Source organism: Scyliorhinus torazame, chromosome 17 (genome assembly GCF_047496885.1).
Source record: "Scyliorhinus torazame isolate Kashiwa2021f chromosome 17, sScyTor2.1, whole genome shotgun sequence".
Classification (NCBI taxonomy): Eukaryota; Metazoa; Chordata; class Chondrichthyes; order Carcharhiniformes; family Scyliorhinidae; genus Scyliorhinus; species Scyliorhinus torazame.
The window spans coordinates 180,866,068-180,882,388 of NC_092723.1; the positions used below are offsets into that span (position 1 = coordinate 180,866,068).

General features: G+C 45.6%; 1 protein-coding gene across 1 annotated transcript; it reads left to right on the forward strand.

Annotated features, from left to right (window-relative positions):
• Positions 1 to 826: 826 nt before the first annotated feature.
• Positions 827 to 15,352, forward strand: LOC140394468 (nucleoside diphosphate kinase A-like). The gene is made up of 5 exons (XM_072481762.1): positions 827 to 930; positions 2,081 to 2,211; positions 4,050 to 4,151; positions 6,043 to 6,155; positions 12,948 to 15,352. The coding sequence occupies exons 1-5, from the start codon at positions 885 to 887 to the stop codon at positions 13,063 to 13,065; spliced, it is 510 nt and encodes a 169-aa protein (XP_072337863.1). The 5' UTR covers positions 827 to 884; the 3' UTR covers positions 13,066 to 15,352.
• The last annotated feature ends 969 nt before the right edge of the window (positions 15,353 to 16,321 follow it).

Here is a 16,321-nt window from a genome sequence, read left to right on the forward strand (position 1 = left end):
CAGCACCGCCCGAAGCTGCAGACTGGCTGGCGGTCAGCAGCACCGCCCGAAGCTGCAGACTGGCTGGCGGTCAGCAGCACCGCCCGAAGCTGCAGACTGGCTGGCGGTCAGCAGCACCACCCGAAGCTGCAGACTGGCTGGCGGTCAGCAGCACCACCCGAAGCTGCAGACTGGCTGGCGGTCAGCAGCACCACCCGAAGCTGCAGACTGGCTGGCGGTCAGCAGCACCACCCGAAGCTGCAGACTGGCTGGCGGTCAGCAGCACCACCCAAAGCTGCGGACTGGCTGTCCGACCTCTCGGAATCTCTCCAAATGGAGAAAATCAAATTCGCCGTCCGAGGGTCAGACGACGGCTTCCACAGAACGTGGGAGACAGTCACCCAACTGTTCCGGGCCTGTTTGTGCCAAACAAGCTGAAGAATAGCCAGGAATCAGGGGAGAGTAGCCAAGCGTGAGAGGGAGAGATAGGCCGGGGAGCAGTGCAGGGGACGGCTAAACTCAAGAGAAAGGATCGACCAACTGCAGGGAGGGGGGAGGAGGATAGTGAGAAAGCAAAGGGCAATAGTGGGGGGAGGGACACACAAACTGGGAGAGCACAGGCAGCCATAGCAACAGAGAGCAGGGAAGTACAGGCGGAGGAAATGCCCAACGGCCCAAGCAGAGGCCGCTCGCGCCTTTCCGGACGTGACGCCGGCGCGCGCGCCCCCAGCAGCGTCACAGCGCGCCTTTCCGGACGTGACGCCGGCGCGCGCGCCCCCGCGCGCCTTTCGGGAAGTGACGCCGACGCGCGCGCGCCTTTCGGGAAGTGACGCCTGCGCGCGCGCTCCCGCCTCGGCCGTTGCTGCTGCGGGTGGAAAGGGCGCGCGGGCCGGCAGGCGGGCGGGATGATCTGTGTGGCGTTGACCGTCTTTTCCTACCTGTTCCAGACGGGTGAGTGGGGGGGGGGGAACATGGGGCGGCCGCCCGCTGCAGGCCGCCAATGGGGAGGAGGCCGGTGTGGGCCGGCGCCTGGGAGCAGCCTTCGCCCCAGCGGGGGCTGGGACTGGGGTAGGTGCTGCAGGAGAGCCCGGCGCCGGGTGTCGACCGCTCAGCACATGGGCACCCTCCTCATGGACACCCACCTCATGGACACCCTCCTCATGGGCACCCACCTCATGGGCACCCACCTCATGGGCACCCACCTCATGGGCACCCTCCTCATGGGCACCCTCCTCATGGGCACCCACCTCATGGACACCCTCCTCATGGGCACCCACCTCATGGGCACCCTCCTCATGGGCACCCTCCTCATGGGCACCCACCTCATGGACACCCTCCTCATGGGCACCCACCTCATGGGCACCCTCCTCATGGGCACCCACCTCATGGGCACCCACCTCATGGACACCCACCTCATGGGCACCCTCCTCATGGGCACCCTCCTCATGGGCACCCACCTCATGGACACCCTCCTCATGGGCACCCTCCTCATGGGCACCCTGCTCATGGACACCCACCTCATGGGCACCCTCCTCATGGGCACCCTGCTCATGGGCACCCACCTCATGGACGTCCTGCACATGGGCATCCTGCTCATGGACATCTTGGTCATTGAAATCCTGCACATTGACAACCAAGTATTAATAAGCAGCCAAGATTATATTAACCATGGCTCAATCTAGTCAAATAGTTGTCGGTTTGAGCCTCACCAGTGATATGAGCACAGAATTTAGGCTGGTGTTTCAGTGCTGTACTGAGGGAAAGCTGCAGTCAGAGGTGCCATCTCTCAGGTGTCCCATATTTCAGATGTCCCATTTACCATAAAAGGCACTAGCTCAAAGAAGAGCAGGGAGTTCTCACTGATGCCTGCCCAATATTGATCCTCAACTTCGATCACCAAACAGAATTATCTGGCCCCATTATCACATTGGTGTTTGTGGGACGTTACTGTGTGGAAATTGGCCATTGCGTTTACCACATTACAATAGTGACCCGTGCTTCATTAGCTGTAAAGCATCACAGAGTATCCTGTGGTTTTGTGGAAGGTGTGTTCTGAATGCAAGTCTTTCTTATCAAAATTCCGCATTTTCTGTTTACATAGTAATTGCTGGACTACATGAGCGCACCTTTCTAGCTATCAAGCCAGATGGAGTTCAGCGGCGCCTGGTTGGAGAAATCATACAGAGATTTGAACGGAAGGGATTTAAACTGGTTGGAATGAAAATAATGCAGGTACAGTACCTAGAGTATATTTCTAGACCTAGAGAAGCATAGGTGTAATTTGGTACAAGTAGATACTATTTGTACAATCATGGACACTGGGAATAAGAGAATCGTTTAAAATGTACAAAGTTTTACTTCAAAACCTGCTGACTTTCTGATTTATTGATCTGGGAGAAGCCTGTCAGGTTGCTCATTCGACTGGACAGCCGGTTCATGATGCAGAGCGATGGCAACAGCGCAGGTCCAATTCCTGTACCGGCTGAATTTATCCTTGAAGACTCTGCCTTCTCAACCTTGTCCCTCGCCTGAGGTGTGGTGACCCTCATGGTAAATCACCACCAGTCAGCTCTTAAAGGGGAGAGCAGCCTATGGTCCTCTGGGACTGTGGCGACTTTAGTTCCCTAATTTGGTGACTTTGCAAACATGGTGAAGTGGGACCAAAATTTAAACAGATATTCAATACAATTTAGGAATGCAAGGATAGGATCAGAAGTGGGCTATTTACTTTCTCCACTATCCAGTAAGATCTTGGTTGATCTTAAATTCAACTCCACTTTCTCACACCATCCCACCTAATACCTAAGAAATACTCAACGACTGGATTTCCTGGGCTAGTGAATTCCAAAGATTCACAACACTTGAGTAAAAAAAAAATTCTCCTTGCCTTAGCCCTAAATGGCCAATCCCGTATTCTGAGACAGTGAACCACTGTTCAAGATTTCCTGGACAGTTGAAACATTTGCTCAACATCTACCCTTTACCTACAGAGGCAGGATATAAATTGAAGAATGTTTTTATCCATGGTTTACAAAGCTGGTTTGCACCTACAGTAAAATGGTCTACACCTCTTCAGTTGGAAGACAGTCCTAATGGGGCAAATGATTTTAATTTCATTATATCTCATATAACCAACTGGATTGTTCGTAGCACAGCTCTGCGCTGATCCTCATAAAGGCATTTCCCAGATTTAAATGATTCAGTGAATTTATTCCGATAAGTTGTGTTGCAAACCAAAATGTCATGTTCAAATGAGACGGCTGTGAGAGTGAATAAGTGGGGCCAGTCCAGGCTGGTGTTGTAAGACTTCTTACTGTGCTCACCCCAGTCCAACGCTGGCATCTCCACATCAGGCTGGAAATGGGAAGGAGCCAGGTTTTGGACAGAGCTTGGAAAAGCTCTTCCCCAGCAGGGGCTTGGGCACACCTCGTTAGCTCCATGAGAGTGGATATATACTGAATGACTGTGTTTCCGTATTATGTGCAGGACATTAATATTCTCCTGTGTCACATCCAAATATGTATGACATAGTAATGAGTAGCAACTCCTGTTAAGACTTGGAGAGGAATCAGGAATGTATTAATTAAATAAACTTAACATTTTGAAGTACTGATGATCTAACTGCTTTTGCTCACTTTGCTACACTGATCAGGAATATACAGGTAGTGTCTCAAAAAGGCAACCTTGAGACCGAGGCCACGCCAGATTTCAGATCTTGCTGGATTTTGAATCAGACGGTCCGGGTCAAGTTGAATCGGGTGGGGTTAAGGGTCATAGAACGTGGGAATAGTCTGGCACGCAAGTGACGAAAGCGATAACTAGTCAGGCAGCTCACTGCCAATACCGTGCCCAGCCCAATTGGCCAGGTAAGTTCTTTATTATTTCACTCAATTTAAAATTGAGTGAAAACATCTGGTTTTCGGACAGTGCTGGTTTTTGGACAGCTGGATTTGAGACCATGTGCTACATAACATCCAGATATTTTGAGATGACTTTTATATTTTACTCTAATGTTTGGTGGAATAAGTCTAATAAATTAAATAATGGCATACTGTGTCTTTTTTATGTAGGCTTCAGAAAACTTGCTGCGAGATCATTACATTGAACTCCAGAACCGCCCTTTCTTTAATGGATTGGTGAAATACATGAGCTCCGGCCCTTTGGTTGCTATGGTATGTTACAGCAGCCAGAACTATACAGTATCTTCCTTTAATCCAGTTTTCTAAGTCTTCTATTTGTGTCGGGTCTACCTGCAACGGTAGAAGGAGCAGTTGGTCGATTTGTTCCCTGGTGTCACTTTGTTGGTCAACTCTGAGGTGCAGTGGGTGATCCGAGTTGTCAGCCTGACTTAAATATTCTGAGGATTGGGACGAGGAGTCACGTCCTCTTACTGCCTCCCATTGTGGCTGTGTTCGAGAAATATCTAAGTCACAAATTGTAGGAATTACTTCTTGGCATAGTCACATGGTGATGTACCTTGCTATGGAGCAAGATTTAAATTTTTAATAATGTTGGGTGTAGAAACACTAATATTGAACATTAAACTTTGATAAAGAATAAAGTGTTAGTCGATTCTTGAGCAGCTTTTGGGAATGATGGTGAGCAATTTATTCTGAATAATTCAAAGGGATCATTAGTAAGTACAGAGAATGATCCGTAAATGCTCTAACAGCAATCCTCAAACATTAGCCTCTCGTCAGAGAGTCTTTTCCTAAGGCTGCATGGAGGAACCTTTTGCACATCCATTTTAGACAAGCATTTACAATGAACGATAATACCATGTAGAGGAACCATGCCACAGAATTGAAAACAATGGATGTGATGTTTATGATTTGTTTAATGGCCCAATTATTGGAAGGATTAAAAAAATAATTAAAGATGATTAAAATAAGAGCTTAAATCAACAGGTGGCTGATCTGTTCCACCCTCTGCTAACGTCAACGTGAAAAGCTCACAACCGAAAATGTCATCACTTGTACAAGCTGGTTTTGTACTGAGTAACCTGATCAGCACAGCTGCGGCACTAGTAACTTTCTGATCTTTACAATGGTAAACTGCATGCTTTAGGAACTGAAATTGGCTCGGCGCCCTGGAGCTGGAAAATCCCTCTGGATTCTTTTCCCCGATCACTATCCAATACGGTAGCACAGTGGGTAGCACGGTTGCTTCACAGCTCCAGGGTCCCAGGTTCGATTCCCAGCTTGGGTCACTGTCTGTGGAGTCTGAACGTTCTTCCCATTGTCTGCGTGGGTTTCCTCCCACAAGTCCCGAAAGTCATGCTGTTAGGTGAATTGGACATTCTAAATTCTCCCTCCGTGTACCCGAACAGGCACCGGAGTGTGGCGACTAGGGGCCTTTCACAGTGACTTTGTTGCAGTGTTAATGTAGCCTACTTGTGACAATAAAGATTATTATTATAAATAGTTCCAAGTTGGAAAATAGATTGTGGGCAGTGGGTGGATACAGCATTAGGCTTGGGTGATGCCTTCCATGACTTTCAATGCCGAGACTCACTATTAAGAAGGAACCACTTGGTTTAGTAAGTCACCATACTGAGAGGAAGGGGGCAAAAGTGGAACATTCTGTGTAGGGAAAGAAACATGGATTTCATAACACTGTACTTTGACCTTGAGTTGTACAACAAGTTTAACACCATATAATTAGAGAAACAAATCATAATTTCATCCAACTCATTACAGGTGATCTTTATTGCATTTGTAAAATAATCTTTATTATTGTCACAAGTAGGCTTACATTAACACTGCAATGAAGTTACTGTGAAAATTTAAATACATGCTTTTAGGATATAATGCTTTGTACAAAGCTGATAGACAGCTGCAAAGCATCTGCTTGTCAGAATCCAATTTTAAAACAATGTGTGTATACGTGTGCCACAGAATGTTTGTAGTTTATCAAAAAGGCATTGACTTCACCATCTTTATGCACTGTGATAAATCACTGCTGTCAAGGAAGACTTTGTGGGCACAGTAACTTTAATTTGCCACGTTGACTACCTTATTTTGCAAGAGTCTGTTACTGACCGTTATTTCCTCATCACTTCAGGTATGGCAAGGTCTGGATGTTGTTAAAACCAGTCGGGCCATGCTGGGAGAGACCAATCCTGCAGATTCTGCACCAGGCACCATCAGAGGGGACTTCTGTGTTGAAGTGGGCAGGTGGGTATTTTCTTGGTTTTAAAAGCAGAAAGCTGAATGGAGTAGTCATGGCAGGCCGCAAGATTTAAAATCTTTTTAAAAATAGCTAAGCAATTCATTTATAAGCGTAAAACATTTTGTGTGTAAGCTTAGAGCTTCCCACCACTATTTAGGAATGCTGAAAGAGGGAAACTAGAGAATTATAGATCAACTGTTTAACATCAATATAGTAAGGGTGGAGATCGTGAACGAACACTTTGAAAATATTCAATTGATCAGAGAGAACAAACATGAATTTATAAAGGTTCGATCATAGAACATAGAACATACAGTGCAGAAGGAGGCCATTTGGCCCATCGAGTCTGCACCGACCTACTTAAGCCCTCACTCCCACCCTATCCCATAACCCAATAACGCCTCCTAACCTTTTTGGTCACTAAGGGCAATTTATCATGGCCAATCCACCTAATCTGCTCGTCTTTGGACTGTGAGAGGAAACCGGAGCACCCGGAGGAAACCCACGCAGACATAGTACAGTACAAGCCTTTCAGCCAACGATGTTGTGCCGACCATTTATCCTAATCTAAGATCAACCTAACCTATACCCCTTCAATTTACTGCTGTCCATGTGCCTGTCGAAGAGTTGCTTAAATGTCCCTAATGACTCTGACTCCACCATCTCCGCTGGCAGTGCATTCCACACACCCACCACTCTGTAAAGAACCTACCTCTGACATCTCCCCTATACCTTCCTCCAATCACCTTAAAACTATGTCCCCTCGTGACAGCCATTTCCACCCTGGGGAAAAGTCTCTGGCTATCCACTCTATCCATGCCTCTCACCACCTTGTACACCTCTATCAAGTCACCTCTCTGCCTTCTTCGCTCCAGTGAGAAAAGCCCTAGCTCCCTCAACCTTTCTTCATAAGACATGCCCTCCAGTCCAGGCAGCATCCTGGTTAATCTTCTCTGTACCCTCTCCAAAGCATCCACATCCTTCCTATAATGAGGCGACCAGAACTGGACACAATATTCCAAGTGTGGTCTAACTAGAGTTTTATAAAGTTGCAGCAAAACCTCACCGCTCTTAAACACAATCCCCCTGTTAATGAAAGCCAACACACCATACGCCTTCTTAACAACCCTATCAACCTGGGTGGCAACTTTGAGGGATCTATGTATGTGGACCCCAGGATCCCTCTGTTCCTCCACACTTACAAAAATCCTGCCTTTAACCCTGTATTCAGCATTCAAATTCGACCTTCCAAAATGAATCACTTCACATTTATCAAGGTTGAACTCCATCTGCCACTTCTGAGCCCAGACACGGGGAGAACGTGCAGACTCCGCACAGACAGTGACCCAGCGGGGAATTGAACCTGGGACCCTGGCGCTGTGAAGCTAGTGCTATCCACTTGTGCTACCGTGCTGCCCATGTTTGAATGTTTTTGAAGTGGTGACTAAAGTAATGGATGGAGGAACGTCTGGATGTTATTTATATGGACTTTGAAGGCATTCAATAAAGTCCCTCTTTAGATACTGCTCACTAAAGTTGAACTTCATTGCTGGGAACGCAATTAGCTGAGTGGCAAGAGACAGAGTAAGGATAATGGGCAGGTTGACTAATGATGTCCTTAGAGATAAGTGTTGGGGTCTCAGCTATGCGCCATATTTATTAATGATTTAAATGATGGGATAAAAAGCATGTCCAGCACAGAAAGAGGCCGTTTAGCTCAAATGGCATTTTTTTCTCTGCTCAAAGCATCAGGTCATCAAAGCATAGGTCCCCTGGGCCTGACGGGATATACCCAGGTTACTACGGGAATCGAGGGAGGAGATTGCTGCGCCATTGCCGATGATCTTTGCGTCCTCACTCTCCACTGGAGGAGTACCGGATGATTGGAGGGAGGCGAATGTTGTTTCCCTGTTCAAGAAAGGGTATAGGGAAATTCCTGGGAATTACAGACCCATCAGTCATACATCTGGAGAGCAAAATATTGGAAAGGATTCTGGGAGATAGGATTAATTATTGTTTAGAAAAACATAGTTTGATTAAAGATAGTCAGCATGGCTTTGTGAGGGGCAGGTCATGCCTCACAAGCCTCATTGAATTCTTCGAGGATGTGACGAGACACATTGATGAAGGTCGGGCAGTGGATGTGGTGTACATGGATTTCAGTAAGGCATTTGATAACGTTCCCCATGGTAGGCTCATTCAGAAAGTTAGGGGGCATGGGATACAGGGAAATTTGGCTGTCTGGATACAGAATTGGCTGGCCGAAAGAAGACAGCGAGTGGTAGTGGATGGAAAGTATGCCGTCTAGAGGCCGGTGACCAGTGATGTCCCGCAGGGATCTGTTGTGGGACCTCTGCTCTTTGTGGCTTTTATAAATGACTTGGATGAGGAAGTGGAAGGGTGGGTTAGTAAGTTTGCCGATGACATGAACGTTGGTGGAGTTGTAGATAGTGTCGAGGGCAATTGCAGGTTACAACAGGACATTGACAGGGTGCAGAGCTGGGCTGAGAAGTGGCAGATGGAGTTCAACCTAGATAAATGTGAAGTGATTCATTTTGGAAGGTCGAATTTGAATGCTGAATACAGGGTTAAATGAAATGAAAATCGCTTATTGTCAAATGAAGTTACTGTGAAAAGCCCCTAGTCGCCACTGTGTGGAGGAACAGAGGGATCTTGGGGTCCGTGTACATAGATCCCCCAAAGTTGCCCCCCAGGTTGATAGGGTTGTTAATGGAAGTTAATGGCTTTCATTAACAGGAGGATTGAGTTTAAGAGCTGTGAGGTTTTGCTGCAGCTTATTAAAACCCTAGTTAGACAGCACTTGGAATATTGTGTCCAGTTCTGGTCACCTCATTTTAGGAAGGATGTGGATGCTTTGGAGAGGGTACAGAGGAGATTTACCAGGATGCTGCCTGGACTGGAGGGTATGTCTGTGAAGAAAGGTTGAGGGAGCTAGGGCTTTTCTCACTGGAGCGAAGAAGGCAGAGCGGTGACTTGATAGAGGTGTACAAGGCGATGAGAGGAATGGATAGAGTGGATAGCCAGAGACTTTTCCCCAGGGTGGAAATGGCTGTCACAAGGGGACATAGTTTTAAGGTGTTTGGAGGAAAGTATAGGGGAGATGTCAGAGGTATGTTCTTTACACAGAGTGGTGGGTGTGTGGAATGCACTGCCAGCAGAGGTGGTGGAGTCAGAGTCATTAGGGACATTTAAGCGACTCTTAGACAGGCACATGGACAGCAGTAAATTGAAGGGGTGTAGGTTAGGTTGACCTTAGATTAGGATAAATGTTTGGCACAACATCGTGGGCCGAAGGGCCTGTACTATGCTGTACTGTTCTATGTTCAAGCATCCAACTAACTTTTCCCATTTAAATCTTATCACCATATCTTTTATATTCGCTTCTTCCTCAAATACTTGCCTAGTTTCCCTCAAATGCATCTATACTATTCACTTCAACCATAGAGCTGTTCAAAATCATGAGGGGAGTAGACAGGGAGAAACTTACCGTTCGTGTAAGGTTCAAGAACGAGAGGGCAGGGGTTTTAAAAAGTGATTTGCAAAAGGAGTAAATGTGGCGTGAGGAAAACCTTTCACACTGCGAATGGTTTGGGTCTGGATTGCAGAGCCTGGAAGAGTGGTGGAGGCAGGTCCAATTGAGGCATTCAAGAGACATTTAGATGATTATTTGAACAGAAACAATGTGAAAGGGTTATGGGGAAAAGCAGGGGCATTGCACTAATTCAAAATGCTCATTTGGAGAGTCAGTGCGGAGAAGATGGGCCGAATGGTTTCCTGCGCCGTAACAACGCTGCGATTCTGTGACCACTACCTGTGGTAGAGAATTCCACATTCTCAGCACACTCTGGTTGAAGATGTTTCTACTGAATTCCTTTCTGGATTTCTTGGTGCCTTCTCTTTGATTGATGGCCTCCAGTTATGCTCTTCTGCACAAGAGGAAAGATTCTCTCTGAATCAAAATCTTTAATCATTTTAAGAACTCTGGGTCACCCCTCAGCCACCTTTTGCCAAGAGAAAAGAGATCCAGCCTGTTCACCCTTTCCTGATATATATACCCTCAAAATTAATAAGAACATAATAAGAACTAGGAGCAGGAGTAGGCCATCTGGCCCCTCGAGCCTGCTCCACCATTCAATGAGATCATGGCTGATCTTTTGTGGACTCAGCTCCACTTTCCGGCCCGAACACCATAACCCTTAATCCCTTTATTCTTCAAAAAACTATCTATCTTTATCTTAAAAACATTTAATGAAGGAGCCTCTACTGCTTCACTGGGCAAGGAATTCCATAGATTCACAACCCCTTGGGTGAAGAAGTTCCTCCTAAACTCAGTCCTAAATCTACTTCCCCTTATGTTGAGGCTATGCCCCCTAGTTCTGCTTTCACCCGCCAATGGAAACAACCTGCCCGCATCTATCCTATCTATTCCCTTCATAATTTTATATGTTTCTATAAGATCCCCCCGCATCCTTCTAAATTTCAACGAGTACAGTCCTAGTCTACTCAACCTCGCCTCGTAATCCAACCCCCTCAACTCTGGGATTAACCTAATGAATTCTGGATGAATTGAAAACCACCTTTTCAAGATTACCGATGGCAGGCTGCCAGATATGTGGCATTGTTAGCAGTGTAGTTGGAAGGATAAAATACAAGGATATTAAATTAAGTGAACGGCCAATGACTTGGTAAATGGATTTTAATGTAGGCAAGTGTGAGGTCACCTATGGACCCCAATAGGATAGAACCAGGCTACTTTCTAAATGCTAGAACAGTGGCAGTCCAAAGTGACTTCGAGGCCGAGGTACACAGATAATTAAAACATCACAAACTGATGTGGAAAATAACTAGAAAGGTAGGGGCAGCACGGTGGCGCAGTGCTTAGCACTGCTGCCTCACGGCGCCGAGGTCCCAGGTTCGATCCCGGCTCTGGGTCACTGTCCGTGTGGAGTTTTCACATTCTCCCCGTGGTTTTCGCCCCCACAACCCAAAGATGTGCAAGCTATGTGGATTGACCACGCTAATGGGAAAAAATGAATTGGGTACTCTTTAAAAAAAAAAGTTTAATAAGTAAATAACTAGAAAGGCAAACGACATGCTAGTCTTTATATCTTCATTCAGTGATACAAAGACCTAGTTAGATCACACCCAGATTAATGTGGGCAATTCTAGGCACCGCACCTTCGGAATTATCTATTAGCCCTGGAGAGAGTGCATGGTAGAATGACTAGCATGTTTAAATTACAGAAAGTAGGATTGTATTCACTGGAATTTAGATTAAGGACAAGTTTAAGATAAGATGGACACAGACACACCAGTGCTGCTGGTAAGGGAGCATGGAACCAAATGAGGACGGATTAGGGAATCATTGCAAGAGCATAGATACCAGTTCAGTCGGGGGAGCAACTGGGAGACTCTGCAACTTTGTATTGTTGTCCTGGAAATAAACCTGTTTCAAGGTACAGGTTAGCTTCAGACACATTCCTTCTCTGCATACAACTCCACAGTGAAGCTCTCTTTGTGAGCCCCACACAGGGTAAACCGCCAGAGAGAGATGTTCCTTTGAGTCCAGTGACTAACATTGTTCTCGGGTAGTGCAGTCCTGCAAAGAGAACCCAGTTCTACACAATCAAGAAAGGTACACAATGGACGCTACAAGTGCCCATCTGATTAGTGTTCTACCAGTAGCAAACTTGTTGCTGAGTTAGAGATATTAAGAAGTGTGGGGTTCATTCATTTAAACTAGAAATGGAAGTTTGAAATGATGGTGGACTATCTGAAAATAGAAGGAAAGTCATTTTCTTCTCTTTCAGTACGTCTGTAATCAAGAGTTGCTGCTATGGGCTGCAGGGTAACATAGTGGGGCAGCACGGTAGCATTGTGGATAGCACAATTGCTTCACAGCTCCAGGGTCCCAGCTTCGATTCCGGCTTAGGTCACTGTCTGTGCGGAGTCTGCACATCCTCCCTGTGCCTGCGTGGGTTTCCTCCGGGTGCTCCGGTTTCCTCCCACAGTCCAAAGATGTGCAGGTTAGGTGGATTGGCCATGATAAATTGCCCTTAGTGTCCAAAATTGCCCTTAGTGTTGGGTGGGGTTACTGGGTTATGGGGATAGGGTGGAGGTGTTGACCTTGGGTAGGATGCTCTTTCCAAGAGCCGGTGCAGACTCGATGGGCCGAATGGCCTCCTTCTGCACTGTAAATTCTATGATAATCTATGATAGTGGTTAGCACTGTTGCTTAACAGCTCCAGCGTCCCAGGTTCGATTCCCGGCTTGGGTCACTGTCTGTGCGGAGTCTGCACATCCTCCCCGTGTCTGCGTGGGTTTCCTGTTTAGGGGCTGTTTAGCACACTGGGCTAAATCGCTGGCTTTGAAAGCAGAGCAAGGCAGGCCAGCAGCACGGTTCCAATTCCCGTAACAGCCTCCCCGAACAGGCGCCGGAATGTGGTGACTAGGGGCTTTTCACAGTAACTTCATTGAAACCTACTTGTGACAATAAGTGATTTTCATTCATTTTCATTCCTCCCACAGTCCAAAGATGTGCAGGTTAGGTGGATTGGCTATGCTAAATTGCCCTTAATGTCCCAGCAAAAGACAGGTGGGGTTGCTCGGTTACGGGGATAGGGTAGAGGGTGGGCTTATCTTTCCAAGGGCCGGCGCAGACTCGATGGGCCGAACGGCCTGCTTCTGCACTGTAGCTTCTGTGAAGTGTTGAATGCAGCGATGCCACTTTAATCTCTAAAGTAACGGATGTTTGTTTATTTTGGTGTGCGATGCAGGAATGTAATCCACGGCAGTGATTCGGTGGAAAGTGCCACACGTGAAATCTCACTCTGGTTCCACCCAGAGGAGCTAATCTGCTGGAACGACTGTGCTGGTGACTGGATTTATGAGTAAACCAATCTTTTGACTGACTTCACTCAGGAACGACCCATCAATACTGAAGTACTATTGTTACAATGTCCACGCTAAGACAGCCAGACCTCGGGATCATTGAATTATTCTTTCTTTATGCAAATTATTTTTAAACTATGTTGGCTCCGTGCGGGGGTGGGGGGTGTTCAACTGTATTGAGCGCAATAATCCAGTTGAAATTTACCATGTAAAGGTGTGTTTCAGCTGATTCTTGATCCGAAACATTAGCCCGTCTTGCCCCTTCACAGATGCTGATTGCCCTGCTGTGTATTTACACAATTTTCTGTTACTTGGTTTAAAACTCCAGGTTTTTTTTTAAACCTGAAATTCACTTTAATCTGTCGCAGGAGTGACATGGACACAGTAATACTCGAGTGGTACTTTTACATGAGAATCATTCAACTTAACCAGACTTGAAGTGAAATTTCGAAATGCCTAAAATCTTGGTGTGCGAGATGAGCCTGTAGCTGGCCCTATTGCACCAACTATTTCACAGCGTAGGCTGGGGAAATAACCCACCTGACCTAACTTTTGGTCTGGTCATCAAACTTGTTTCAAGTCGGACTGTTTAATCACTTTATCAATGTTTAAAAATGTAGAATTCTTCACTCCTTTATGTTTAGGGTTCTGCGCAGAGCAGGCTGTGTGCAGGAGAATTAAGTTGATAGCTTCTTATAAACAAGCCCGTTCTTGTAAAGTCAATAATGAGTGAATATGGGTGTGAATTAAAAACCGACAGTGATCAGCAATTCTTCCTGTTTCAAATTAATGGTGCTTTAGATTTTTATTCATGTAGTCCAGTGCAATCTAAGGGTGATTGGAATGGGTGTGGTGAATGATCATTCAGATTGGGTGGAATGTTCAATATCGGGTGAAATGTAGTAAAAATTGGAGCAATACTAATTATTTTTACCTCTATCTGGTCACTTACAATATTGATATTAATGACAGGGTATTAAACACTGAGATTGTTAAAACCAACAAGACGCCAGTGGTCCCCAACCTTTTTAACATGAAATGAAATGAAAATGAAAATCGCTTATTGTCACAAGTAGGCTTCAATGAAGTTACTGTGAAAAGCCCCTAGTCGCCACATTCCGGCGCCTGTTCGGGGAGGCTGGAGTAATATGGCACACGTTACTCTTTAAAAAAAACAATTGAGGCACATCTCCTATTTCCTCCAACTGAATTGCCCTCTCGCAAAGCCTTTTATCTCTAACACCTTAAAATCATGTCAAGCCACCATTTAGTACAATTTTCATTAGTTTACAATGAAGGGCTTAACATGCATTTCAATTTGGAGCCTGTTTCTCTAATTTTTGGTTCCTTTTTCTTACCTCTCTTCCCTTACTCGGAACATAAATTTTTTAAACTTCTCCCTTGCGTCACGCAGGCGAACAGAGCCATTTGTCTTCAATTCCCTGGTCGGCATCTCCAATTCCCAAAGAACCTGGGATCTCCTGTGCATGCGTCAGCCAGGAAAGGGCTGCACATGCGAGTTTCAATGTTTTATGTTGGTAATCCGAAACGTGCATGGGCCGGCCAGGAAAGAAACCACCCAAGCACAGTTCTGATTTTTTTTTTTAAAACACCGGTCAGGCCCATGCACATGACCAGTGTTTACAAATTCCCAGCTGGCACATGCATGGTTCAGATTACCAACATAAAACAATCCAAACCACCCATGTGCGCCCCATTCCCAGCCGGTGCGTGCGTGGGTAGCCCGAAGGTTCATCGGGATTGGGAGATGCCGACCACGGAGCTGAAAACAAGGATTCGATTTAGTTTATTCACGTTAGTGTGCAATCGTTTGAACCTTATGTTGCAGCTCATTTGTGCGGCCCGGGGATCTCTGAATTAGACCAACTTCCTGAATGTGGTTTGCTCAATGGAGATTCTCTCCTCCCTCTCTGCTGTTTGTACTGTAAACTGAGAACTGATTTGTCAGAACATGAAGCTAAAATGTAATTGGGAAAAATTGTTTCATTCCATTCCCAGCAGCCATTTTAATTGTTACTAAGTTGCTGGATCTGTTGACTGTTGTGCGAGTCCGTCCAAGATGAGACTAACCAGATTTATTTATTTCCATGTCAACTGTTATTGCCTGAATTTGAAAGCTCCTTGGTCATCATGATTATATCAGGGAAATTCAAAAACCATGGTTTGTAAGAATTTGCACAATACCTACAATGTCTGTACAACGCATGTACTTGAATTTGCTTTTTTTAAAAAAAACAAATGACATTAAAAGTACACTTTCACAAAGAAAGCTTGTCTGACTCATCCTGAATGCAATCTATGGATTCTGAAGGTGAAAGTGCCTGATAACTATTAAGGTTACTGAACCACACCACAGGATACAGCCATGAGATATAATTCTAGATTAGAGCACTGTTGTATTGATATTCTACTTTGGATGTGCACGAAGCCTCTTCAGTTTGTAGTGTTACCAGTTTATTCCTGGAATAGAATGGTTAAATTTTGTGTCTGGGGTTGAAAGTTGATAAATGCTCCAAGGTAGAAACAAAACTAGCTAGATTCTGAAATCTATTAACACTGACAATTAAGCAACTCGCATTGTGTACTGTTGTAGTAGACCGGTTTTGCCACTGGCAGTCATTAGTGTTGAGTACTAGACTGGAGGCCTCAAGTTATCAAAATTGAAATCCAGTAACACTCTGAAGCACTCCTGGACATCTTGTGTTCTGCTCGGAGAAAATCTTTTCATTTTCCTTTTATTGCATTTTTTTTTTAAACTTGCTTTTCTTCCTGTGAGCAGCACTCTCCCCATATACATTATTGATACTCCAGACAAATGGACAGGTAGAAAATTTACTGATGAAAGAAATACTTGCATTTACATGGTGCTTTTCACAACCACCAGATATCTCAAAGCACTTTACAGTAAAATATAGTGTCTTGTAATGTAGGAAATTGGTGCTCAACAAGCTCCCTCAAAAAACAGTGTGATAATGACCAGATCATCTGTTTTTTCTGATGTCAACTGAGGGATAAATGTTGATGGACACCTGTGGAAAGGGGGATATGGTGTTAACTGTTTGTCTTTGGAATAGTGCCACGGGATGTTTTACATCCACTCAAGCAGGTAGTTGGGGGAAGGCCCTTAGTTTTCCCGAAATGGAGCACCTCCGACAGTGCAATGCTCAAGTCCTGAGTGGGACTTGAGCCTTGGACCTAATGATTCAGATGCGTGTGGCTGGCATACTGAAGGAGTGCC